The 26254-nt window shown below is 34.8% G+C and overlaps 1 protein-coding gene across 5 annotated transcripts in view; it reads left to right on the top strand.

The window, feature by feature from the left end:
- VPS8 (VPS8 subunit of CORVET complex) overlaps nt 1-26254 on the top strand; it is a 200688-nt gene that overhangs the window by 70419 nt on the left and 104015 nt on the right. For all 5 annotated transcript variants that reach the window (XM_016200097.2, XM_016200096.2, XM_087818259.1 and 2 more), the window contains 7 exons: nt 4113-4159; nt 11203-11425; nt 11541-11630; nt 14140-14191; nt 18883-18925; nt 20283-20355; nt 20641-20760. In XM_016200097.2, coding sequence (XP_016055583.2) covers nt 4113-4159; nt 11203-11425; nt 11541-11630; nt 14140-14191; nt 18883-18925; nt 20283-20355; nt 20641-20760 — 648 coding nt within the window. The remainder of the gene's footprint in view (nt 1-4112; nt 4160-11202; nt 11426-11540; nt 11631-14139; nt 14192-18882; nt 18926-20282; nt 20356-20640; nt 20761-26254) is intronic.

Here is a 26254-nt window from a genome sequence, read left to right as displayed (position 1 = left end):
AGGGTTTGCTTTTTGAGATTTTAGGTTTTTGCTTTTTCAAATTTCAATCTGAATATCTCAGGTGAGGTAAGCCAAATATTTATATTTATATTTATATTTATATTTATATTTATATTTATATTTATATTTATATTTATATTTATATTTATATTTATATTTATATTTATATTATTTATATTTATATTTATATTATTTATATTTATATTTATTTAAGAACAACTTTTACCACTCGCTCTATTTTTTATTTGTTCATGTACTACTGATATTTAGAAATGTGAATTTAATTCCAATGAATACTTTTGTCATTATAGCATTTTATTGTACCCTTGATTCTCTATTTCCTTGGACATTGTTTCTTGCTTTGATAAAAATTAGCATGTCTCTTTTTCCTCTTTCCTCCTTAACCCCTCCTTTACCACCAGATTTTAACTATTATCTTAGTATTTACTTTTATAATGTTAAACATGCTTCTAGTTCCAATTTTAATTGTGAGCTTTAAAGGATATCTTAACTACAGTTTATAGATGAAGCTGGTGAATCTTTCCTGCCTCTCCCATCTCCTTTTTTCTTTCTCCTTCCGGTTTGTCTTAATGTAAATCTTTTCCTCATTGTCAGAGTGTGTCTGTCTTAGGCTTACTTGTGCTATAGTTTCCCTAGTCATTTCTTCGTTGCTGAAGCAGTTTCTTCAAGAAAGAATCATGAAGAACAATATTCTTTGAGTTGTTGCATCTTCTAGCTTTTATATTGTGAAAAACATTTGGGCTTTCCTTAAGGATCTTGAAAATATTGCTCTATTATCTGGCATTGACTGCTGCTGTGGGGAGATACGAGGCTAGCCAGAACTTCTTTTCTCCCTTTCAAAATGGACTGATCTCTTTTCCTGGCTGTTTCTTAATTTTTGGAATCCAGTAATTTTTCTGCATTGAGTCTCCCCGTGAGTTATTCTAGGCTATTTTTTTTCTGGCATATGATGTTTCTCTTTCAGTACGGAGATTTATGTCTTTTTTTTTTTTTTTTTTAATTTTCTTGAAATATCTTGAACTATTCATTCAGTTCTATTGTTTTAGTTTTCCTTCTTATTCAGGAATTCCAGTAACTCATATATTGATGTTTTCTCTTTCTCTTCTTCCCTTCTTCCACCCTCCTCTCTCTGCCTCTCTAATGTCCTCCCTTTTCCTCTCTCCCTCACCGACCCCCCCTCTGTGCACTCACACACACATACTTTACTCACCACTTAATTCTCTGCAGGCTGGATCTCACCCATCATTGTACTTACTATCTAATCAAGAAAATAAAACACTTTCTTACTAAACATACCAATGATATCTTTTTTTAAAAAAATATGTCTATTGATTTCAGAGAGAGGAAGGGAGAGGAAGAGAGAGAGAGAAAAACATCATTGATTGGCTGCCTCCTGCACACCCCCTCCTGGGGATTGAGCCCGAAACCCAGGCATGTGCCCCGAACAGAAATCTAACCTTGATCTCCTGGATCATAGGTTGATGCTCGATCGCTGAACCACAACAGCCAGGCCCTATGATATCTTAATTGCTAAATCCAATAAACACTTTTCATATCTTACTTATCCTCAGTGCTGTTTTAACAGTGATAGTCACTCCTTTTTGAAATTCTGTATCCTGTAGATATCTGTGACTGTGTGTTCTTCTGATTTTCAAACCTCTGTGACTGTTTCTGTTTTGGATTTTCTTTTCATCCTCTGATCATATCATAAATATTGGTTTTCCTTCTGGTTTACTCCATTGTCCACTGATTTTTATCTCTATTTATTGTGGACAATTTTATTTATATGCACTGTTTCCTCTCATAGCTTAGAAATCTATAATTCTAACTGAGATGTTTCAGATTACTATATCCATTCTTATTATTCAACATCTAAATAAAGATGTTCCTCAAATACCATAGCCAAACTACAACTACCTTTTTCCTTCTAACACCTCCTCCTATATTTCTTATCTCATTTTATGATATCAGTCAACCATCACTTAAGTTAGGAATTTAGGAGTTATTATAGACTTCTCTTTATGCCTCCTAACCCACAGCCAACTTGTCACCAAGCTCTGTAGTTTTATTTTATAAATATTTCTTATTTCTGTTTGCTCTGTTTTGTGCTTGCTATCTCATGGTTTCACTCTCCATTATCCCTGTATCCTTAGTACTTAGTACCAGGCTATGTACTTAATTCCTTATTTTATGTCTTAAATCATTTTAAAATATGCTTTAATAATTTCTACCTCATAATTACATTTGAAGTTTCAGCTGTCTGCTTGTGCTATTTGTAGTTCTGCTGATGTTCAGTCATGGTGCATTATTTCATGAGGCGCTTTAAGTTTTTATTTTGAGCACATTTTCAGTGGGGCTTCATCAGTAGGACTTAATTTGCCTTTGTTAAGCACTGTCTTGAGAGAGATTCTGAATTTGCTTCTTTCAGGTGTCCCAGGAGTATCCTTTTTAAGGATCACTTTGTGTTAATTTCCTGTCTTGATTGTCCTATACTAAGGAGATAGTGTAAATTCAAATCTCAAATCCCAAATCCACCTTCCGGAAGGGTCTTGATTGTGGATTCTTTCTTGGAGAGGACAGATTTACCCCCATCGAGTCCAGGCTGAGACAGAAAACCTTTATTGTCATCTTCCTTTGTCTATAGGCAGATTTCCCCCCTCTAATTTCCTTTCACAAAGGATGCAGCTCCAAGAATCCTGGTTTTAGTCAGATCTTTTCTTTAATTTTTTATGTTGCAAGGTTCTAAGACCTCAGCTTCTTTTTGAAATTAAAACCCAAGCTCTATGTCACCCCAAAATTTATAGAACAGTCTAAGTTGACAGCTCAGGGCTTACTGCTTGGGTTTTCAGTTCCCTTTTCACTTTTAGATCCTGGCCTTGGGAGCTCAGCTGTATTTTCAACAATATTTATTAAATTTTCCTCAACATTTCTAGGGAGGTTCACCTCCCCACCCAAGTTATCTGGCCCACTGTATTCTCGTTCAGGGTTGAAACTTGATAAAGCTTTAACACTTTTCAAATGTATGATTTTGGTTCCTGTTTTTGAAGAATCTAAATAGATTTAAAATGTAGCCATGAAGAATATTGATAGGAAGCAGATAGGTAGGTCAGGAATAGTCCTATGATCCTTTCAGGGTTGTAGGTCCTTAATCAGATATTTCTCTCTCTCAGATAATAAGTGTTCCTCAGTTTTGTTCTTTTTGTCAAACAAGTACTAGCATGTAGTATTTTCTTCACATAGCACCTTCTCCCTCCTGATGGGATTTTTTTCTGCTAATAGCCCAGGCCTTCTAGGATTTTTTAAAAAGGAAATAATTTCTCTGTAGCCAGCAGAAAATGAAAGAGTACTGCTGAACCCTGATGCTCGATTATGTGACAGTTTTTAGTCATAATAAGCTGTGTCTCCCTCAAACTGTTTCTCCTAAAAAAGGACAAAATTTTGGATGGCCAGTCGCTTGATGTGAATCTGTACATGATGAATCTAAAGCAATCAAAATATTAGGAAACTCAGAAGTTAAGTCAATAGCTGATTTGGAGGATTGTGACAAAATATGGACAACCTTCATCACCTGAGCCACCAACAGGACCAATTATATCCTATTATAATTGATGTGTTTTATTTTGGGGTTTTTTCTTTGCAATTTCCTTTTACAAAGTTGTGAGATAAATACATATTTTTTTACCTAATGTTTATCATAAGGTTATTGTAAACTCTTTATAAACTTTTATATCTATATAATATTTTATTTATAGCAAATTTACTGAACTCTTTTCCCATGTAGTATATTTAATTCTAATTTCTTCCTCCTGCCTCTCCCTTCACCTGCTTTGTACAGAAATGAATACCTTGCATTATAAAATTTTTTCCTTGAAAGTATTAGGGTGAATTTCCAGATAGAATTACTGTGTAAAAATGTTTTCACATTTTTAAGACTTTTGACACATAGTGCCATATTGTTTACCAAAAACATGGTATAAAGTTATATTCTCCCAGCAGTCTTAAACAGACCACTTTCATTTTATGTTGTGTCTAACCAGTTAGCCATTGGACAAAGATATGATGCTGATGCTTTCTTTATGGTTTCTCTACAGGATATGGTGCCTGTCATAGTTGATTACTGCCTTCTGCTACAGCGAAAGTGAGTATACATTGCCTGTCAGATTCAATTATTTTGAACTCAGGTTGCTTCTTGCTTGTATTATAATTTACTGCTATGAATTGTGTGCATTTGACTGGATAGGTTTTTTTAAAAAAAATGTATGGAAATTTGAGTCTTTTACAATTTGACGTCCATTTACCTAATAAAATTAACTTTTCCAAAATAGATGCTGTGGGTGTATCAGTAGTGTGTTTGTGTGGCGGGATAGTAGAGGTGAAGAACATAGCTAACACAAGAGCAATACTAAAAGATCTTAAAAGTAAAAGTGTATGATTCATGTACTGTATATATACTTTTTTATGAACCGTCACTAAAACAAAGAATTTCAAACCACCCAAAAAAGGGCAAGATTTGTTGTGCTTCTGCATTGTTGATTTATAGAACCTTTTTGTTTAAAAGAAGTCAGTGTAAATACACCCTTGATTAGGCTTTGTTGGTTTTAGTAGTAACTATGTAAATTAACCAACCTATACTGGTTCACAAATTTTTCACACTTTCAATAACAGTTAACTCCCTACATGCCAGGTATTGTAACTAAGCCCTTTACATTAATTTATATAATTTTTATAACAACTTATATAATTTTTGGAACCAGTGAGGTAAGTATTATTATCTTCAAAGCTCACTGACCCTTCTTTTGAGGAGCAAAGGTGGAATTTTAATACAGGCAATCTAACTCATGGACTCTTGTTCTTTTGTTCTTTTTTTTAAAATCTTCACCCAAGGATATGTTTTTGTTGTTTTTTCAATTGATTTTAAAGAGAAAAAGAGAGAGAGGGAGAGAGAGGAATTGAGAGATAGAGACATCGATGTGAGAAAGAAACATCAATCGGTTGCCTCCTGCATGTAACCCAACTGGAGATGGAACCCGAAACCTGTATATGTGCCCTGACTGGGAATTGAACTTGCAGTCCTTTAGTGCACAGGACGATGCTTCAGCCAACTGAGGTGGACTGGCCAGGGCTGACTCTTGTTCTTAACCATTAGCTTGTACCACTTTATGAGTGATAGAGAACAAATGTGAGGACCTAATGCAGACACTCTTGAAAGTATAATATTGGCTTGACTCACGAATTTATATATATTCAGGTATCCTGAATCATAAAAGGTCGAATCATACTTTGAAAGTATCGGTGAAGCTTATCAAGAGGGCCATTACTTGCTGTGAGATGTCTTGAGTCACAAAGACCTATACAATCTGCTTCCTCAGGGCTAAAATTTATTCCGGTGTTTTAGCTATAGTGTTATATGTAATTATCCATTGAAATATGCTGTATTCACAGTAGGGATGTTATTGAGAACATTGTTTTATGTTACACATTATCTTCTTTATGTGGGCCTAAGGGAAAAATTTCCCTCAAGTGTTAGTACCAGAAATACTTTCACATCTTCTGAACAGCTAGTTCACTTTTACCTGATGGACAGTGAATTGCGTAGCTGATTATTGTTTCCTAGAAAGCTAAAGCCATGGTATACTAAGCTCTTCCTAGCTTTTCTTTACTCAGTTTTCTCTTTACCCCACTTTTCACACTCACTTCCTTGATATTTATCTTGTATTTTTTAAAGCAGCCTCAATAATTATGGATCAGTTTCACGTATTTCATTTCATTTAATCCTTATAATTACAATGTAAGAGAGGTAATTTTATCTTCATTTTTAAGTGAGGAAATTGATACTCATACTAATAAGTACTTTATCAACCCAAATCTTTCAATTGAGATAATTATAAATGAGATAAAAATAAAGTATCTAAAAGAATAAATTTTGTTCAGAGCAAAAAGGCGTATCTTTATAAAATAGATTATATCTACCTAGAACAGTACCTAGTACAAAGTAGCTATTAGTACCTGATGGCTGAATTAATGAAATAATTCTGCCTCCTGGTTTGCCAGGTGACTTGTGATCATTATCTTGAATATATTAATATTATCTCAGTGACATAAAGTTGAAATGGCACTAGCAGTTGTAAAACGAAGGGTTATATAGGGAAAAAGAAAAAAAAAGAGTTTTCTTTTAGAATTATTTTGTATTATTCCCAAAAATGTTCTTATAAAAATGTAGCTTCATTTCAGTGTGGTATCTTCCTCCCTAAACTGGACACTTTCTACCATCTTCTTTGACATTTCCCCCCAGTTTTATTGAGAAATAATTGACATATAACACTGTATAAGTTTAAGGCATACAGCAAGATGGGTTGATTTATATATATTGTGAATTGATTGCCACAATAGGTGCAGCTAATATCCATCATATCAGATAGATACAGTAAAAAAAAGAAAAAAATGATAAAATTTTCTCCTTGTAAAAAGAACTCTTAGGATTTACTCTATTAACAACTTTCTTATGTCATACAGCAGTATTAGCTACTGTCATCATGTTATACATTACATCCCTAGTACTTATTTATCTGGAAGTTTGTATCTTTTGACTACCTTCTTCTAGTTCCCCCTTCCCTCACCCTCCACCTTTGGCAACCACAAGCCTGATCTCTCTTTCTAGGAGTTTGTTTTTTTAGTTTTTCTAAGATTCCACATATAAGTGAGATCATACAGTATTTATCTTTTTCTGTCTGATTTATTTCACTTAGCATAATGCCTTTGAGGTCCACCCATGTTGTTGCAAATGGTAGAATTTCCTCATTTTTTATATACCAATATATGTACATACATATATGTGCTACAACTTTATTATCCATTCATCCATCGATGGACACTTAAGTTGTGTCCATGTCTTGGCTATTGTGAATAATGCTGCTGTGAACATGGGGGTGCAGAAGATCCTTTCAGTTTCTGTGGTATCAGTTGTAATGTCTCCTTTTTCCTTTATAATTTTGTTAATTTAGGCTCTCTTTTTTCCTTGGTTTGTCTAGCTAAGGGTTTGTCAATTTTGTGTATCTTCATAAAACCAACTCTTAGTTTGGTTAATCTTTTCTATTGTTTTCTGTTTCCTGTTTTGTTAATATTTTCTGTAAACTTGATTATTTCCTTTTTGTTCCTGCTAATTTGGGGCTCAGCTTGTTCTTTTTCTACTTCCTTAAGAAGTAGAGTTAGGTTGTTTATTTAGGAACTTTCTTCTTAATGTAGGTGTTTATTGCTGTGAACTTTGCTCTTAGAACTGCTTTTGCTGCACCCCACTGGTATTGATTGTTGTTTTTGCTTGCTTTTGTCTCAAGAAAATTTGTATTTCCCCTTTCATTTCTTTTTTGGTTGTTCAGGAGAGTGTTGTTTAATTTCCATGTGTTTATGAATTTCTTAATATTCCTTTTGTTATTGATTTCTGGTTTTGTTCAATTGTAGTCAAGGAAGATACTTGGTATGATTTCAGTTTTCTTGAATTTGCTAAAGACTTGTTTTGTGGCCTAACATATGGTCTATCCTAGAAAATATTCCATGTGCACTTGAGAAGAATCTGTTCTCTGCTATTGTTGGATAGAATGTTCTGTGTATGTCTGTTAGGTACATTTGATCTATAGTGTTGCTCAAATCTGCTGTTTAATTATTGATTCTCTGTCTGGATGATCTATTCATTGTTGAGAATGGGCTATTAAAGTGACCAACTATTACTGCATTACTGCTTATTTCTCCTTTTAGCTCTATTAGTTTTTGCTTTATATATTTAGGTACTCTAATGTTGGGTACGTGAATATTTATAATTATTATATCTTCTTGGTGGATTGACCCCTTTATTATTATATAATGACTTTTTTTCTTTAAAGCCTATTTTGCGGAGTGGATGTCCTATTATACTGGCTATAGGGAGGCTGAGCTAGAAGTGATAAACAGCAGTTGTGAAGTTAGCCCTTCCTGTAAAGAAAGTCAGCACCCAGGAGTATAATGCCTAAATATAGAAAGAAACACAAGAGCTAAAACCCTTTTTGTATGTCCTTCCTTCTCCCTCCTTCCCTGATGCTCTAATAAATATCCTCCCAGGATGATGAGAAAATGTCTTAGAATTTTGTTTTATTTTTATTTTAAGCTAGAAATGCAGTTAGGAGTTGCTGAATTTTCATTTTTTTGCTTCTTTATTACAGCCTCTGACTGGTTAAGAAAGAAACATAGACTTTTGCCATTAATCTCACCAGCATTGCATGCTGCTATGTGTCAAAGGAGTGCCATGTTTGTCAACTTTTAGGCTTTGTTTACTGAATTTGTAGCTCTTTAATTCTCCTCCCCAGGGCTTTTGTGCTGAACTAAAATATATAATTATCTTCCCTAGCATGTTGTTTTTAACAACACGGTACAGAGTGCAAGCACTAGCAAATATGACATTTTCTTTAAATTCATTAGAGTTACTTTGTTACTCTCACTTTGTTTCTTACAGTAAAGCTTCATTAATCTCAGTTTCTTTTACTTGGCTGGCAATTGATAATCACAAAATTGTGGTGGATTGTTGATTAAAATGAAACTAACATGAAAAATACTCTGATAAATATGAAGCAAAGGGGGAAAATGATCCAAAAATTACATTTGTGGATATGAGAAAAAATAAATGGATATGGATTTTCCCCCTAGGATATTGTAGATACTGTTTATTGAAAAGTGACATGTGGCTCTGATGAGGTGCAGCCAGTCTGGTTATTGTCTGTCTCCTTCTAGGACTTCAAGTGAGACAAGACCCTATCCTACCCCTTTCAGAATCTTTCTTGACCTTTTTGTGGAACTTGTCATGAAAGGCCACACCTGTGGATGGACTATTTACCACTTTTCACAGTTGACGTGTTACACATATAAAGAGATTACATTTAGTAAAAAATAAATAAAGAATACGAACAGGTACATAGAATTAGCACAGTTTTTGTATTAAAAAAAAGAATGAATTAGTGAATGATTCACAGCAATACAATTCATAAATAAAAACTTGGAAAACATTTAATTTTTCCAGTCATCAGAGAATGAAAAACAGTGATGTTGTTTAATGTATACTTATGAAATTATCGGGGGGGAGATAAACAATTGTCTGGTGAAACTAGTATTATTATATGTTGCTGGTGGCAGTGGAAACGGGTACTGCAGTGCTTTTTGTTTGTTTTTTGTTTTTATTTTTGTTTAAAATATTACAGATGTCCCATTTTCTCCCCAATGACCCATTCCACCCTATCCCCTCCCCCTCCCCAGCCCCTTTCCCCACCATTGTCCATGTCCTTGGGTTGTGCATATATGCCTATAAATTCTTTGGTTAATCTCTACCCCTCCACCCTCCCACCCTCCTCCATCCCTCTGACATTCTGTCAGTCTGATCTATGTTTCCATGTCCTTGAATCTATTCTGTTCATCAGTTTATTAAGTTCTTTAGATTCCACATATAAGTGAGATCATGTGATGTCTGTCTTTCTCTGCCTGGCTTATTTCACTTAGCCTAATATTCTCCAGGTCCATCCATACTGTCCCAAATGGTATGAGATCCTTCTTCTTTATAGCTGCATAGTATTCCATAGTGTAAATGTCCCACAGCTTTTTTATCCACTCATCTACTGATGGGCACTTGGGCTGTTTCCAGATCTTAGCTATTGTAAATAGTGCTGCTATGAACATAGGGGTGCATATATTCTTTCTGATTAGTGTTTCAGGATTCTTAGGATATATTCCTAGAAGTGGGATCAAAAAGACAGCTCCATTTTTAATGTTTTGAGGAACCTCCATACTGTTTTCCATAGTGGTTGTACCAGTCTGCATGCTTTTTGAAGATAATTTACATTTCAAGTGCCACAAAATTTTTTTCATATCTTTTAACGTAAGATAAATTTCTAGAAGTAGCATGACTAAGGAATTAAGCTCCCCAAATGGGAAAGTCTGTATATGTAGATGGTCATTATGGCATCACTCATAGTATTGAAATACTGAAAGTAAGTGATAAAGCCATCGATACAGGAACAGTTAAGGAAATTCTGCTATTTCAGCATATTGAACCATTGTGATTTACACAGGATGGGCATTTCAAAAGTAGGTAGCAACTTAGAATAATGCTTATATAATGTTACATGAAAACAGAATTTAAAAAAAAAGAAAACAGGCCCTGGCCTGTGTGGTTAAGTGGCTAGAGCATCGGCCCTTGTGCTGAACTGTCACAGGTTTGATTCCTGGTCAAGGGCACATTACTGGTCTTGGGTTTACTCCCTGCCCCAGTCAAGGCACATGCGGGAGGCAACCAGTCGATGTGTCTCTCTCACGTTGATGTTTTTCTCTCTCTCTCCCTCCCTCCCTTCCTCCCTCCCTCCTTCCTTCCTTTTCATTCTCTCTGAAAAAACAATGGGAAAAAAATATATCCTTAGGTGAGGATTAACAAAAAAACAAAAAAAAACAGAATTTAGAGTTATATCTATGAAGAATATAACTAGAAGTATAAATGGACTATGCAGAAAAAAATATGAATGAGTGGATAAAATATAATTATTGAGTATGGTGGCATTTAGGTAATTTTTAAAATGTGTTTCTGCAATAAAATTGTTTTCAGACATATTTTAAAAATATTGAACATTTTCTTCTATCAATCATCACTGCCTAAACCCTCTGGGAAGCAAATGGTAAGAACCAGATAAAGAAGCAAGATACCTCTGAAGATCAGCTAGGAATATTTAGGTACCAGGAAAGAGGAAGAGATAACTTGGGGATAGTCTTTTTTGGGATTTTTTTCCTGCTTTATCATGTTCATCACACTATCCGCTCCCATGTGTGTTGTTTCCGAAGCAGTGTGCCATAACAGACTCAGACAGGATTTAGGCGGGAAGGCCGAATCCCAATTCTGACTCTCTCACTTGTTAGCTATGTGACTTTCAGCAAATTATTTAACTTACTCAGCTTTTCTTATTTGTAGAAGAAGTATTGGGAAAATTAAGATAGTGGATATGTATATATGTATATATATATGTGTGTAAAGGTTTTTCATAATATAAAATTCTATGCAAATAGTGTTACTGTTTTTAATAAACTTGTAAATTGAAACAGAAAAAAGATGATATACTTAGCACACTGAATTTCAGGGATGTTTGGAATGTTCCTAAAAGCTTTTTTTTGTTTCTGTTATAGAGATCTTTTATTCAGCCAGATGTATGACAAATTAAGTGAGAATTCAGTGGCCAAAGGAGTGTTTTTGGAGTGCCTTGAGCCATATATTTTAAGTGATAAATTGGTGGGGATCACACCCCAGGTAATGAAAGACTTAATTGTTCATTTCCAAGATAAAAAATTAATGGAAAATGTGGAAGCTCTCATTGTACATATGGATATCACCAGCTTAGATATTCAGCAGGTAAGTTTATAGACAGCCTACTAACTTACAGAATAATCATTCCTTTGTTGATTGTACAGGGTGAAGCAAAAGTAGGTCAAATTGTATGAACCAAGCAACTTTTCCTTTTTTACAGGTAGTTCTCATGTGTTGGGAAAATCGTCTATATGATGCTATGATCTATGTTTACAACAGAGGCATGAATGAATTTATTAGTCCAATGGAGGTAAGATACTTCCTGTCTTAGACACATATTTAATATTGTCTTTTAATGTGTGTGTTTTTTAATTCTCTGCTATGAATAGTTTCTGTTCTCAAGCATTTTTAAAATTTCTTTTAGATTTATTAGGCTTGTACCCATTTTGGAATTTATTAAGTAGTCTTTAATTTCATATTTTCTGCCATTGCTTTTTTTTTTTTTTAAATATATCTTTATTGATTTCAGAGAGAGGACAGGAGAGGGAGAGAGAGAGAGATAGAAACATCAATGATGAGAGAGTCATTGATCGAGCCCGCAACCCGGGCATGTGCCCTGACAGGGAATCGAATCCTGATCACCTGGATCCTAGGTCGACGCTCAACCGCTGAGCCACGCCTGGCCGGGCTGCCATTGCTTTTTTATAGCTGCATAAATAGGTTTTTAAATCCCAGGGAACAATATATAAAATTTAAAGTAATGCATGCCTGTTAGACTTCAAGTTTTTTTCTGAAGAATTTTTGATATTATAATAGCCTTTCCAAAAGGTATACAAAATTTATTGTAATTACTGTATGTAGTAAATGTACTATTGAGTAATACTATTTGTAAATATATTCTGCTGGGGGAAGGTCCTGAAAATGTTGGGAGGTTGATATTTGTTAATTGCTGATTTGTTGCTTTTCCAAGTTCAGAATTTTATAGTATTCATTATGTAAGAATAATTTCTTATTCTCCTTACCATTAGAAAAGAGCATCTAAAGAGCATTTTAAAAAAGAAAAAAATCCCATATCCACCTTCTTATTTGCCTTATATTTGAAGACAGAATTGTGGATAATGCAGTGTGCCCTGCCAGCCCATTGCTTTATTACAGTGACTGCTGAAGGCATCCAGTCAACTTTTTTTCATATTTATTGGCCATTCAAAACTATCTTCAGTATTAAGTCAGCAGTAATTCCATGATATTTCAGTCCTCTCTAAACACATTTAGCTTTGGTACATGAGTAACCCTCTAATTCCTAACTCCTTCAATTTTTGATACACCTCTTTTCTTGGTCAGTTTACAAAATGAGAGTCTCAATTTACAAAACAGGTTCCCCTACTTTTGACCCTGATCGTCAGTGTGTCGAGTAAGTATTCTTTACGCTCGAACACCTATCAACTCCTTCCTCACCCAGCTGCTGTAGAAATGTTCTCTGTCCCACTACTAAACCACATTAGGAAGAATTAATGCAATTCCTACTTTCTCTCAAATAATTCCTTAAAGCAGATTCTAATTTGATGCATTCTATGCTGATAAAAATGATTGCTGGTATTTTGTTATTGTTGCTTTTGAAGTTTTTGTTTTGTGTGAGTATTTTATTCTTGAAAATCTGGTTTGCATTTATACCTATACATCTCAGATGGAACACTGAGGTTGCCTTGTTTTGTGTTAAGAGCAGATTTCAAGTTTAATGATTATCAGCAGGAGCTTAGTACTTGTTATTAAATAGTCATTTGGAGATTTTAGCAGTGAGAGGTTAGATGCATTCTATGATTTCTCTTTTATAATTCTCTGCCTATAAGGAAATCTCTTTCCAGTGTTTAAAGTTATTTTAGTACTTAAAGAGGTCTAAATTAAGGGGAGGTGTCCTGCCTTCTAAAATTTTCTAGAATGAAAGACAGAGTCATCACATTTGAGATGACTACCAAAGTCTCTGAAATTTTTTGTTCTAATTTTAGCTGCTTCTGGAGTAAAAGTAATGCCTTGTGTTGAGAGGAAAAACTTCCTCTGTCAACTCCCCCAATGATAGGGGGAGGGCTTCGAATTTACTAACAGTAGACAGATTAATAGGAGAAAAGACAAGGTTTATTCACTTGTATACTGGGAGTTTACAACAGTGAGTAAACTCACTGAATAGCCCATAGTAAAAGTTTATATACCAGTTTAACAAAACATTCCATGGGGAGGGATTTAGGGCTTTATGGAAAAGTATGGATGGTTTTATAGGGCTTTTTAATGCTGATCTACAGCTGCATTTGCACTTTCCAGTGCTAAGAGTCAGTCTTCTCCCAAACAGAAAACTCCCTTCCAGGAAGGCCAGTTAGTTTTGCCATTTATCTTATATTTTCAGAGGCTCTGCTTAAATTTAGATAATGTTTCTTTCTGTGGCTGCTGATTGTTCAGATGATTTCAGTTTAAAGTAATTTTCATTACCATTTTGGTGGGTTATTAATCCCTTCACTTACTTACTGTTTTTTAAGAAAGCTAAGGATATCTTATATAAGAAATTATAATCTCAACAAAGACCTTCATCGAACTGATATTTATTAAATGGTTTCTTGTATGAGGAATATGACAATGATTGTTTCCCAGTGATCCTTCTAAAACAGCTCATATCCACGTTAAAAGTTTTTATATTTAATCTCAATAGCATATGATTGTTCTAATTCAATCAGAGAAAGGTTATTAATAGCAAAAGAGTCTTGATTATCTTTTTAAAAATATTCTTTTTGAAAAAATGATGGTGATTGTTTTCCTATTTCATTTTCATGCAGAAACTTTTCAAAGTCATTGCTCCTCCTCTGAATGCAGGAAAGACACTAACAGGTATTTTCTAAGCCTTAATTTTTTTCTCTTTTTTTTCTGTATTTTAAAATATTATTTAAATATTGTAAAATTCACCAATTTTATGTGTACCGCATAAATTTTGGTAATTGTATATAATCCTGTAACTACCGCTATAATTAAATTATAGAAGGGACTATACACCTATACAGTTCCTTCACACCTAAAAGTTTCCTTTTGCCCCTTTGTGCTCTATCCTTTGCCAACAGTCCGACCCCCAGACAATCACTGATTTACTTTCTGTCACACATTTCATGTAAATGGATCCTACAATATGTAATCTTTGATGCTGTATTTCTTTCATTTAGCATAATGTTTGGAGATTCATCCATGTTGCACTTATTAATATTTCATCCCCTTTTACTGCTGAATAGTATATCATGAATTGGATATACCATCACTTGTTTATCTGTTTAGCAGTTGATGGACATTTGAGTTGCTTCCAGTTTGGAGCTGTTATAAGTAATGGCGACAACATTTGTGATGAGTTTTGTTTTTAATTAAACTTTTTATTGTAAGGAAATTAGAGATTCACATACAGTTGTAAGAAATGACACAAGGGATCCTGTATACTCTTTACCGAGTTTCCTCAATGATATCATTTTGCAAAACTAAAGCACAGTATTACAACCAGATATTCACATAGATAAAGTCAAGATATAGAAGAGTTTCATCACCAGAGGTATCCCGTATGTTGCCCTGTCCCCCAGGGCTGATCTCTACCTATGAATAAATTTGCATGTGGGCATATGTATTCATTTTCTTGGACAACTCCCTGGGATTGGAATTGTTACTAGCGTTATTGGCAGTGCAGTTGGACCTCAGTTCTTGAGTTCGGCAAAGAAAGAATTCAGAGCCAAGAATTCACATTATAAGAGAAAGTTTATTTAGAATGTTACAGAGGTAGTAGAAGTGAGCCATCTGGGCTGCATAGGCTCAGGAAACAAGTTACAAAAGCAAAAGAAGAGCCCTTGGAGCTTAGGAGAGAGAAAGGCAAAGGTAATGTGCCTGCGGGGAAGAAGAGGGGGGAAAGGAAAGGCCCAGGTGTGCTCCTGAGAGGGAGAGTGCGCACTGGGTCCTTTGTCTTGAGGGTTTTATGGGCTGGGAGTTTAAGGGAAGCATTAGGGGAGGGTCTCAATAGAATATTCATCACCTTTATGCTGATACACCAAAATGAGATTTATTGCCCTGACATAACAATAGAAAGTTGAAAAACTGAAAAGCAAAGAGAAAAAGATTGAGAAACAAAAGCAGATCAGAATATCTGAAACTATGGGGCAGCTACAAAAGGTGTGATGTATACATAATGGGAATATCAGAAAGAGAAAGAGGAGAAAAAGGAACAGAAGCAATATTTGAAGCAATAGTGACTGAGAATTTTCCCAGATTAATATCAGACACCAGACCGCAGATCCAGGAAGCTCAAAGGACACCAAGCAAGATAAACAGCATAAAAACAATATGTAGACATATCATATCCAAACTGAGAAAAAGAAAAAAGATCTTGAAAGAGGCCAGAGGAAAAGAGCACCTTTCCTATAGAGGAGCAAAACGAGAATTACATCGTACTTCTCCTCAGGAACCATGCAAGCAAGAAAAGAATGGAGTAAATATTTAAGGTGTTGAGAGAAAAGGCCAGTTTTTTACCCTGTGAAATTCTCCTTCAAAAGTGAAGGAGAAAGAAAGGCCTTCTCAGATAAAAACTGAGGGAACTGGTCAATAGAACTGTCTTGCAAGAAATGTTAAAAAAAAGTTCTTTAGAAAGAAAGTAGTATAAGAATCTCAGATACAGGTAAGGAAGAGTATTAGAGAATGAATAAGTGAAAGTAAAATGAAAACTTTTATTATTTTTCTTATTAATTGATCTATCAGATAACAGTTTGTTCAGATTATTATCAACAATGTATTTGATTATGTGTGGCTTGTGTGTGCACGTGTGTGCATGCTTATGTATAAATGAAATGAATGACAGCAAGGATACAGGTATGGGAGGGAGGAATAGGAGTATTTTGTTATTATAAGGTACTTATACTACCTGTGAACCTTATAGGAAGACTCAACAATGTCAAGATGTCATTTATTCCCAACTTGATCTATAAATTCAGTGTAATTCAATCAAAATCCCAGAATATTTTTTTTAGATATTGACAAGCTGATTCTGAAGTTTATATGGAGAGACAAAAGACCCTGAATACCTAAGTCAATACTGAGAGAGAAGAACAAAGTTGGAGAACTGACTTCAAGACTTACTATAAAGGTATAATAATCAAGACAGTGTAGTATTGGTGAATGAATAGAAAAATAGATCAGTGAAACAATAGAGAGTCCAGAAAGAGATTCTCATGAATATAGTCAACCGATCTTTGACAAAGAAGCAATAGCAAGACATTGGAACAAAGGCACTCTTTTCAACAAATAGGGCTGGAACAACTATACATCCACATGCAAAATAATGAATCTAGACACAGACCTTACAATTTTCATAAAAATTAGCTCAAAATGGATCATAGACCTAATGGTAAAATGCAAAAGTATGAAACATCTAGAAATAATAGGTAACATAGTTGACTGTGGCTACAGTGATGAATTTTTATATATAGCACCATCCAGGAAAGAAAGTTACCATCAAGGAAAGAAATAACTAATAAGCTGAACTTTGTTAAAATTAAAAACTTCTCCTCTGCAAAAGACAATGCCAAGAGACTGAGAAGACATTCCACAGATTGGAAGAAAACATTTGCAAAAGACTGTTATCCAAACTACAAAGAAATCTTAAATCTCAACAATAAGGAAATGAACAACCCGAGTAAAAAAATGAAAAGACCTGAACAGACACCTCACCAAAGAAGATATATAGATGGCAAGTAAGCATATGAAAAGATATTCAACATCATTTGGTAATTACAAGTTTAAACAACAGTGGGATACCAGGCCACACACTTACTAGAACAGCCAAAATCTGGGACACTGACAACACCAAATGACGACTAGGATGCAGCACAACAGGAACTCTCATTTATTGCTGGTGGGAATGCAAAATGGTATGGCCACTGTGGAAGACAGTTTGGTGATTTCTTACAAAACTAAACATATTCTTACCAGATGATCCAATAATTGCTCTCTTTGGTATTTACCCAAAGGAGTTGAAAACTTATGTCTGCACAAAATCTGCACACAGATGTTTATAGCAGCTTTGTTCATAATTACTAAAATTTGCAAGCAACCAAGATGTTCTTTAGTAGATGAATGGATGAATAAACTATAGTATATCCAGACAATGGAATATGATTCAGCACTAAAAAGAAATGAGCTATGAAGCCATGAAAAGACATGGAGGAAACATATGCATATTACTAAGTGAAAGAAGACAATCTGAAAAGGCTACATACTGTATTATTCCAGTTATATGACATTGTGAAGAAGGCAAAACTATGGAAATAGTAAAAGGATCAGTGTTTGCTAAGGGTTAGTTGGGAGGGCGGGAGGGATGAGTAGGCAGAGCTCAGGATTTTTAGACAGTGAAGCTATTCTGTACGATACTATAATGGTGGATACATGTCATTATATATTTGTCAAAACCTATGGAATGTAGACCACTAAGAGTGAACCCTAATATAAACTATAATTAGGTGATAATGATGCATCAGTATAGGTTCATTGATTATAAGAAACATACTACTCTGGTGTGGGATGTTGATAGTGCAGAGGGATTGTGTGTGGTGTGGGAATATGGATGGGGGCATATGGGAATCTCTATACCTTCCCCTCAATTTTGCTGTAAACCTAATTAAAACTTCTCTTAAAAATAAAGTTTATTAATATAAAAACATTTTGAACTGAAGCAGGATGTAATTATTCATTTAATTTTGAGCAATTCAAGTTTATTTACACTAATAGCAGAAGAGATTTGGAGTAATTGTAAAGGATTACTGATTAAATAAGAGATGTACACTTGTACTATGTCCAGTATTCATATATCAAAAATAGAAACTTCAGCTTGTCATTATTACCAACCACAAATTCCTATAATCTCACACCACAAGTTACTGATTACTTCACGCACTCTTGGTGCTCCTGCTCTATTCTGTTGCCTGTGACTCTTTGGCATAAAACTTGGCCTAATTATATTTCCATTTTCTTTTAACCAAGAAATAGGTTTATATTACCAGATGACAGAATCTTTCATTTTAGACCTAACTTAGAATACAAAGGGTCCTAAAGATCATTTAGTCAGGTCTCTCAAACATTTGTGAACAATGGCCTTCTCAGCCCTAGAGCACTGTAGGTGGTAAGAGTCCTATTACAAATGAGAAGACTTTATAGTTATACTTTAATATTAACTAATTGGTTATGATCTATAATTAGTCAACTCACTGCCTGCTCTACACCTTCACTGGTCCAAAGCTATTGGTTAAGCCAACAAAACATAGATCTCTACCCTCAGATCTATTTCTTCTACATGCACCCTTGAATGACTCATCAACTTTGAGTCTGTGAAAAGAATCTTATGGGAATTCTAAAAATAGTAAAGTGGTCTTATCTCAGTTTTCTGTTACTTGGGGATATACTTACTTTACCTTAAATGCCAAGTTTTATTTTTTGTTTCTACATAACAGTTACATTTCTGAAAAGGTTTTGAGAGAGAATTGCTGAAGATACTTTTTCTATTTTAGATGAGCAAGTTGTTATGGGCAACAAGCTCCTTGTATATATTAGGTAAGAGGTTTTTTATTTATCTCTGTTATACTCCTCCTATAATTCCTTCCTCCCCCCCCCCATAATCTTAGAGGTACTGTCATCTCTTATCTATGTAGTGCTTTTTATTTTTCATTGTTCTTTCATGTATAGCAGTGCTTCTCAGCTATAGTTGAGTTTTTCACCCCATGCACTCCACCTCCACCGAGAATCATTTGGCAATGTCTAGAGACATTTTTGTTTGTCACAACTGGGGCTGGGGGAGAGATGCTACTGGCATCTAGTGGGTAGAGGCCAAGGATGCTGCTAAACGTTTTACGGTGTACAGGGTAATCCCCACAACAGGGAATTCTCTCTCTCAAAATACCAATAAGGCTGAGGTTGAGAAACCACAATGTAGAATACTTTACTTTTACTAATGACAACATTGTGGGATGTGTGTTATCTATATTATATATCAGGGCAAGAGATTTAAATCATGAAAAAGTTAGTGACAGAGGTAAAACTGCTGCTGGAACAGAGCTCTTTGCAATAGGCTATGCAGACTCAGACTTGTGTCCTGACAGAACTTTTAGGTAGATAACTGGCTGCCAGGGTGGCAGGCAGGCTCCTATCTAGTGTCAGAGTCAAATTTGAGACCTATTTCATACTTTAAACTTCTTAGAATATGCTGGTACCCAGCTGTCTCTAATCTAACACTCAAAATTGATGACTAGTTTAAAGAGGTTTAAAATTCACACCCCCTCACACATCAAAAAAACAATCCAGAAAAAATGAGGGCATATGCAGAAGAAATTTTTGTAATTCAGCCTACAAGGCAAGTCATTAGCCATAGGGAAAGTCTGATTTGGAGGTAAAACTGTGCAGTTAATATCTCATAAGATTCTAACTCTCCCTGAAGGCTTATCTGATTACAGACATTTTCCAGAAATTTCTTAGCCTAGTTCATTCTCCATCTTTAATCACCATTCTCAGAGCCACTGGTTTAAAAGCTTCTGAGAAAATCAGGCTTCTAACAGGTAAATCATAGTTTAACGGCACCATTAGGTTTTTTGTAGATGCTGGGTATGTGACTTTTAGACAGTCTCTCATTCCTTCTTGACCCTTTATTGCAGCTTGGGTTTTTCTTAGAAAAATAGAAGAAATATGATTTAGTCACAGGTGTATTACTTCGCCACCATCCCTGTCACCCACATTTTCTGAACTAGCTATCATCTTGATCTGGGTTTGAACTAGACCTGGGTTTGAACTTGACCTAACTGACAAAAGCTGAGCCTACTTAAAAATCAAACTAGTATCTTGCGTTTGAGAAGCAACATGTTACCTGGAAGTTAGTCCATCACAAATCACCAAATCTGTTCTCATTCTTTTCTTCTAGCTGTTGTCTAGCAGGTCGTGCCTATCCCCTTGGTGACATCCCAGAAGATCTTGTTCCTTTGGTTAAAAACCAGGTTGGTCCTATTTTCACAGTATTTTTACCATCTACACCTCTTGTTAAGGTGCACTAAAGACAGTTGTATTGAGGGTTACACGTGGGGCAGGAGCAGTCTATTAGCTCTAACAGGAGAGAGCCTGCACATCATCACTGAAGCCAATAATTATAACAGAAGTTCTAACATAGTGGCACTTTAAAGTAAATTCAACCTGCCTTTATTTTACCCAAATGGGATTCAGTGCTTCAGCAAGATACTTTGTGAGGTGAGAAAATAATCAACTTTTTTTCCCCAACTTGGCAGGTTTTTGAATTTCTAATTCGCCTGCATTCAGCAGAAGCTTCCCCTGAGGAAGAAATCTATCCCTATGTTCGGACTTTGCTACATTTTGACACACGAGAATTTCTAAATGTATTGGCACTGGTAAGAGATAACATGATTTTAAAGTGTTTTAAAAGCCAGGGTGATAATATTTTTAATAGAAAGAAAGACAAATAATAATCCTTATGCAGGTACTATTTTTATGTCCTAGCAGTAAGTCAAGGTTTCAAATGTTTAATTTTGTTGTGTCACCCAATATTTTCTAGTTCTTTATCTCCCTTCCTTTCTTCCCCCTCTTCTTTCTCTCCTTTCCCCCTCCTCCTCTGCCTTTCTCTCTCTCTCTGTCTCATTTGCTCTTGTCTCTAACACATTCTTATCAAAAAGTTGAAGAAAGCAGGGTTAAATGTGGTGCATCTTTGATTTCATAAGTCATATTAGTTGGCATACTGAACATGGAAGATGGCTCTAAAGGACAGGTGGTAGTGATGATAGTTGAAATGGAGCATGGATGTTTCCTGCTGAAAAAAATATCTTTATCTTTATATATGTTTAATTAAAGATGGATCTGGGTGAGATAGGTTTTCTGTGAAAATGCCCCCCAGAGGAATAATTATATAAAATGTATCATATCTTCCCCACCCCCCAAGTAGTATTGTAGTTGTTTTTTGAAAGCTTTTGATCAAGCACAGACAGTGCTTACATTATAATGTTTAGTGAAGTATCAGGCTCACAAATGTATAAAACCCAAATATTGTATATGCACAATATTTGAAGAAAGATGGGAAGGAAGACACAAATATTGCATATGCACAATATTTGGAAATATAATACATTTAAATCTGTGAGATGGGGCAAATTTCTCTAATGAATATAAAGTATTTTTATAAAGGAATAATATAATAAACTGTTAAAATAAAAAAAGTAAGTGCCCATGAGGAGATCAACTTTCCAATTATATCATACTTTGAATTAGTTTAATTTGAAAATCTTACTTCAGAAGTAGTAACTTTAATTGCATGGGAAGAAGGGAAAAGAAACTTAGGATTGGAAGTCAGACCTAGTTGGTTTAGGAAACCTTAGACATCCAGAAAGCACAAGGGAACTTGGTGTTTGGCATGTAGGGGGGAAAAAAAAGACAGGAAGTGTGGGGCAGGGGCTTCGGAAAGAATGGTAGAGAACAAAAAAGAATTTTACCTAATTTTCATTTTTTTTTTTAAATATATCTTTATTGATTTCAGAGAGAGGAAAGGAGAGGGAGAGAGAGAGAGAGATAGAAACATCAATGATGAGAGAGTCATTGATCGGCTGCAGCCCGCAACCTGGGCATGTGCCCTGACCAGGAATCGAACCCCAATCGCCTGGATCCTAGGTCGACGCTCAACTGCTGAGCCACAGCCGACTGGGCTAATTTTCATTTTTAAATGAAAATTCCACTGACGATCCTTTGGAATTATTAGAATTATAATGTCCATGCTGAGCCGCAAAGGATAAGTAGAAGATAGTCAGGTTAGGGTTATGGGGAAATACTCTAGGCAGAAGGGTAGAATATGTGAAAGGGCCTGGAAACAAGACAGAGCAATATGTGTTTCAAAGAAGTGGGGGGAAAAAATCAGTATGGTCACATCTTTAAGTGTAAGGAAGCCTTAGAGACAGACAAATCCGTAGAGATGGATAGAGACTCAATATTATTATTCATGGTAAGAAGTTTGGGCTTTGTACTAGAGTAGTAGATGGCCATCGAAGCCTTTTAAATAGAGGAATATCATGATTTGTAGTTCAGAGAAATTCCCTCTGTCCATTGTATGAAAAATGGATTAAAATAAGATAAAATTGGAAGCAAGAAGATCTGTTAGCAAATTTTTGTAGTAATCCAGATAGAATATAATGATGGCTTGACTTTGGCAGTGACAGTGGGGATACTAAGATGTGAAAGGATTTGGAAGATACTTTAGGAGGCAAATTGGCCTAACATTTAGGGCTCATTGTACACTTGGATGTGAAAAATAAGACAAATGGGGAATCATCAAAGATTCCCAGGTTTCTGACTGGGTGAACTGAAGGTATGGTGGCTTATTTGTGGATTCAGTAGGGGATCAGAAGAGAAACAAGTTTCTCAGGAGATGGGGTGGAACAAAAGGTAGATAATTAGTTCTCTTTTGACCATAAAGAATTTGAAATGCCTAAGAGACAAGTGGAGGTTTTTTTCCATGTGTGCATCCAGTGTTGGCTGCATCCCCATGTTCTAAAGCTGGAGAAATGGATAAGGCCTGGGCATTAAACCCTGGATTCATTGTCTATTATGTTTACCATAATTGATTTAATCATATGACCTTCGTAATTCAGTTAATATAACTTAATAAAAAACATTTTCAGAGAGACAAAAAAGAATTTAGGTGAGATTTTCAAACCACATTTTCCCAGTTTTTTTAAATTTAGGGACATTTTTTTCAAGTAAGGTTTTTAAATTTAGCTTTCTTGAGGTATAATTTGTACAAAATATAATTCACCCATTTCCAAGAGAAGAACTTGACAAATGTATGCAGCCTCGTATCCACTATTACAGTTTAGGTATAGAACATTTCCATTACCCCCAAAAGGTCACTTACGCAGTTTGTAGTCAGTCCCAACCCCAGTCCATGACAACTACTGATCTGCTTTCTGACACTGTAGTTCTGCCTTTTCTAGAATATCATTTAAATAGAATCATACACTTTGTAGTTTTTTTGTCTAGCTTCCTTCACTTAAAATAATGCTTTTGAGATTTATTCACGTTGTTGCTTGTATCAATAGGTTTTTCCTTTTTATGGCTGTGTAATTTTCCATTTTATGGATATTCAGTCTTTTGATCCTTCACCAGTAGATCGTCCTTGGGGTTGTTTTCAGTTTTAGGGTATTATGAATAAAGCTATTATGAATATTTACATTTAGGCCTTTGTGAGGACATATATTTTTATTTCTCGTGAGTAAATACCAAAGAATGGTATTGCTAAGTCATTTATTAAGTATATTATTTTACTTCATAAGAAATTGACAGTTTTCTGAATCAGTTGTACATTCCTACCAGTAGTATATGGAGATTATTAGTTCTTTCATCTTCTCACCAACACTTGATATGCCCATCTTCAATGTCTTTTGAAGAGAAGAAGTTTTACATTTTGATCAAGTCTAATTTATCAGTTTTGTTTTATAATCATGCTTTTGGATTCATGTCAAAGAAATATTTGCCTAACTCAAGGTTGTAAAGATTTTATCTTATGTTTTCTTCTAGAAGTTTTATGATTTTAGGTTTTACGTTTAGATCTGTGATCCATTTCTAAGAAATTTTTGCATGTGGTACAAGGTTTAGATACAAATTTTTTTTCTTTCTTTTTGCATATGGATATCGAACTCTTAGGGCATCATTTGATGAAAAGACTATTCTTTCTCTACTGAATTGTCTTTGTACTTAGAGATCTGTCATCTATGTATGTGTGGGGTCTACTTCTGAACTCTATGTCATTGATTTGTCTCTCTTAATTACAATACCACACTGTCTTAATTACTGTAGCTGTATAATGAGTACGGAAATCACATTATGTTAGCACTCCCATGTTTTTGTTCTTTTTCAAAATTGCTTTGTCTTTTGCTTTTCAATATGAATTTTTAGAGTTATCTTGTTTTTCTGACTCTACAAAAGCCTGCTGGGATTTTGATTAGGATTGTGTTCAATGTTTAGTCAATTTGAGGAGAATCGACATCTTAGCAATATTGAGTTTTCTGACCCATGAAAAGGTATATTGTTCCATTTATTTAGGTCTTTAATTTTTGTCAGCAATATTTTGTAGTTTTCAGAGTGATGAAGACGCAATGTAATGTTTCCTCTACTATTGTACAATTTAAAATTTTTGATAAATTAAAATAAAAATCACCTCCCTCTGATCTTGCTTTGCACACGGCTGTCAAGATAATTGACATCAACCAGATTTTTCTTAACTTTCCCAAGGACTTAAGTCTTTTTTCTAAAGGACCAGAATACATTTTTCCATATATTTAGAAACTAATAGTTTTACTCTAAGATATCACTTAGAATTGACTGTTCTGGTTCAGTTTTACCATACAAGGTTGGGCAAAAATAGGTTTATGGCTGTGGGTACTTGAAACCATTTATTCTTGTATTATTATTTATTTATTATTGTATTATTTATTATTATTAACCTACTTTTGCCCACCCTTGTACATACTGTGGGCCCTTTTAGTATGTGAATTTGAGTCTTTATTTCAAGGAAGTTTTCTTGAATTATAGATTTAAATACTTTTTCTGCTTCATTACTCTATATTTCATCTTCAGAAACTCTAGATATTTGAATAGTGTATCTTCTTTATCTTTTATAGTTATCAGCTTTTCTCTGATCTCTTTTATTTTCTTCTTTGTTTAAATTTCATTTTCATGTTTCATTTATCTTCTCTACTTCTCTTACTGTGCTTTTGATCATATCTGTTCTCTTTTGGGTAGCTTGTAATTGTCTTCATTTCTGAGATGAATTTGTCCTTTTATTGAGGTTTTTTTTTCCTTTCTTGATTTTAATTAGTTTCTATTTCATATCTTCCTACTCTTTGTTCAATTCTTTTTTGAATTCTTAAATTTCTGGTTCGTGATGTTCTTTCAGATCTGCAATTGTATGTTTAGACGTATTTAATATATGTCGGGATATTATAGTTTGCTTAATTTTATGGCCACTTTATATTTTATTTCATTCTAGAGTGCCTTCATATGCTGTTTTTATTCCCATTTTTTGACAGTAATAGATGACCTTATTAGAGGGTGGGGGAAAATTACCTCCTGGCTTTCCTACTTCATGCATCTTCTTCATTTGCTACAGTTAAGTGTAATTTCTTAAATAAATAGTATCTTTTGAGGGTAAGCGATCTTCTCAATATTTAACGTTATTTTGTTTTAGTGGATCCTTTATCTTGAGCCACTTCCTTCTTTACCATAAGCCTCCAAGGAATATTTCCCCCTTTCAAGGTACCTCCCTCTAGCCCAAATGCATGTCTTACTAAGACCTCTTATCCACACTTGCCAGTCCCCTTCCTTTGACCTTCCTATTAGCTTGTGGTCTGACCCACCAGGTCTTTGACCTGACCTCAGTATTTCCTCACCCAGAGTGGATTCTTTTTGCTATTATAGGTGTTCTGCTACCACCAAAGCCTTGTCCCACCATCCTTTCTTCTACCCAACTTTGTCTTGACTTGTCTTTGGTCTTAAGGGCTTTAGAACCAACTCTGCTAATTTGGGATGTTTATTTTCTCAAGTCGATTTTATGTAAGTTGAAGTTTGTGGTATTGATTTTCCTTCTAGTTTTCCCATTAGGCTGGGTTGTGGGTGATTGATTGTTTTTGCTCTTTTTCTTTTTTTAAATCATCATACAGGGATCTTGTTGGAGGGTGTGTGAAGATATTAGGACAGGGTCCACAAACTTCAGCCTGTGGATCAAATCTAGCTCTGGTCTGTGAGAGCTAAGAATATATATATATATATATTAAGATATCTTTATTGATTTCAGAGAGAGGAAGGGAGAGGAAGAGAGAGAGGTAGAAACATCAATGATGAGAGAGT

Source organism: Miniopterus natalensis, chromosome 6 (genome assembly GCF_054644295.1).
Source record: "Miniopterus natalensis isolate mMinNat1 chromosome 6, mMinNat1.hap1, whole genome shotgun sequence".
In the NCBI taxonomy this organism is placed as follows: Eukaryota; Metazoa; Chordata; class Mammalia; order Chiroptera; family Miniopteridae; genus Miniopterus; species Miniopterus natalensis.
Note: the sequence above shows the minus strand (reverse complement) of the source record. Positions and strands in the feature narration are given on the sequence as shown.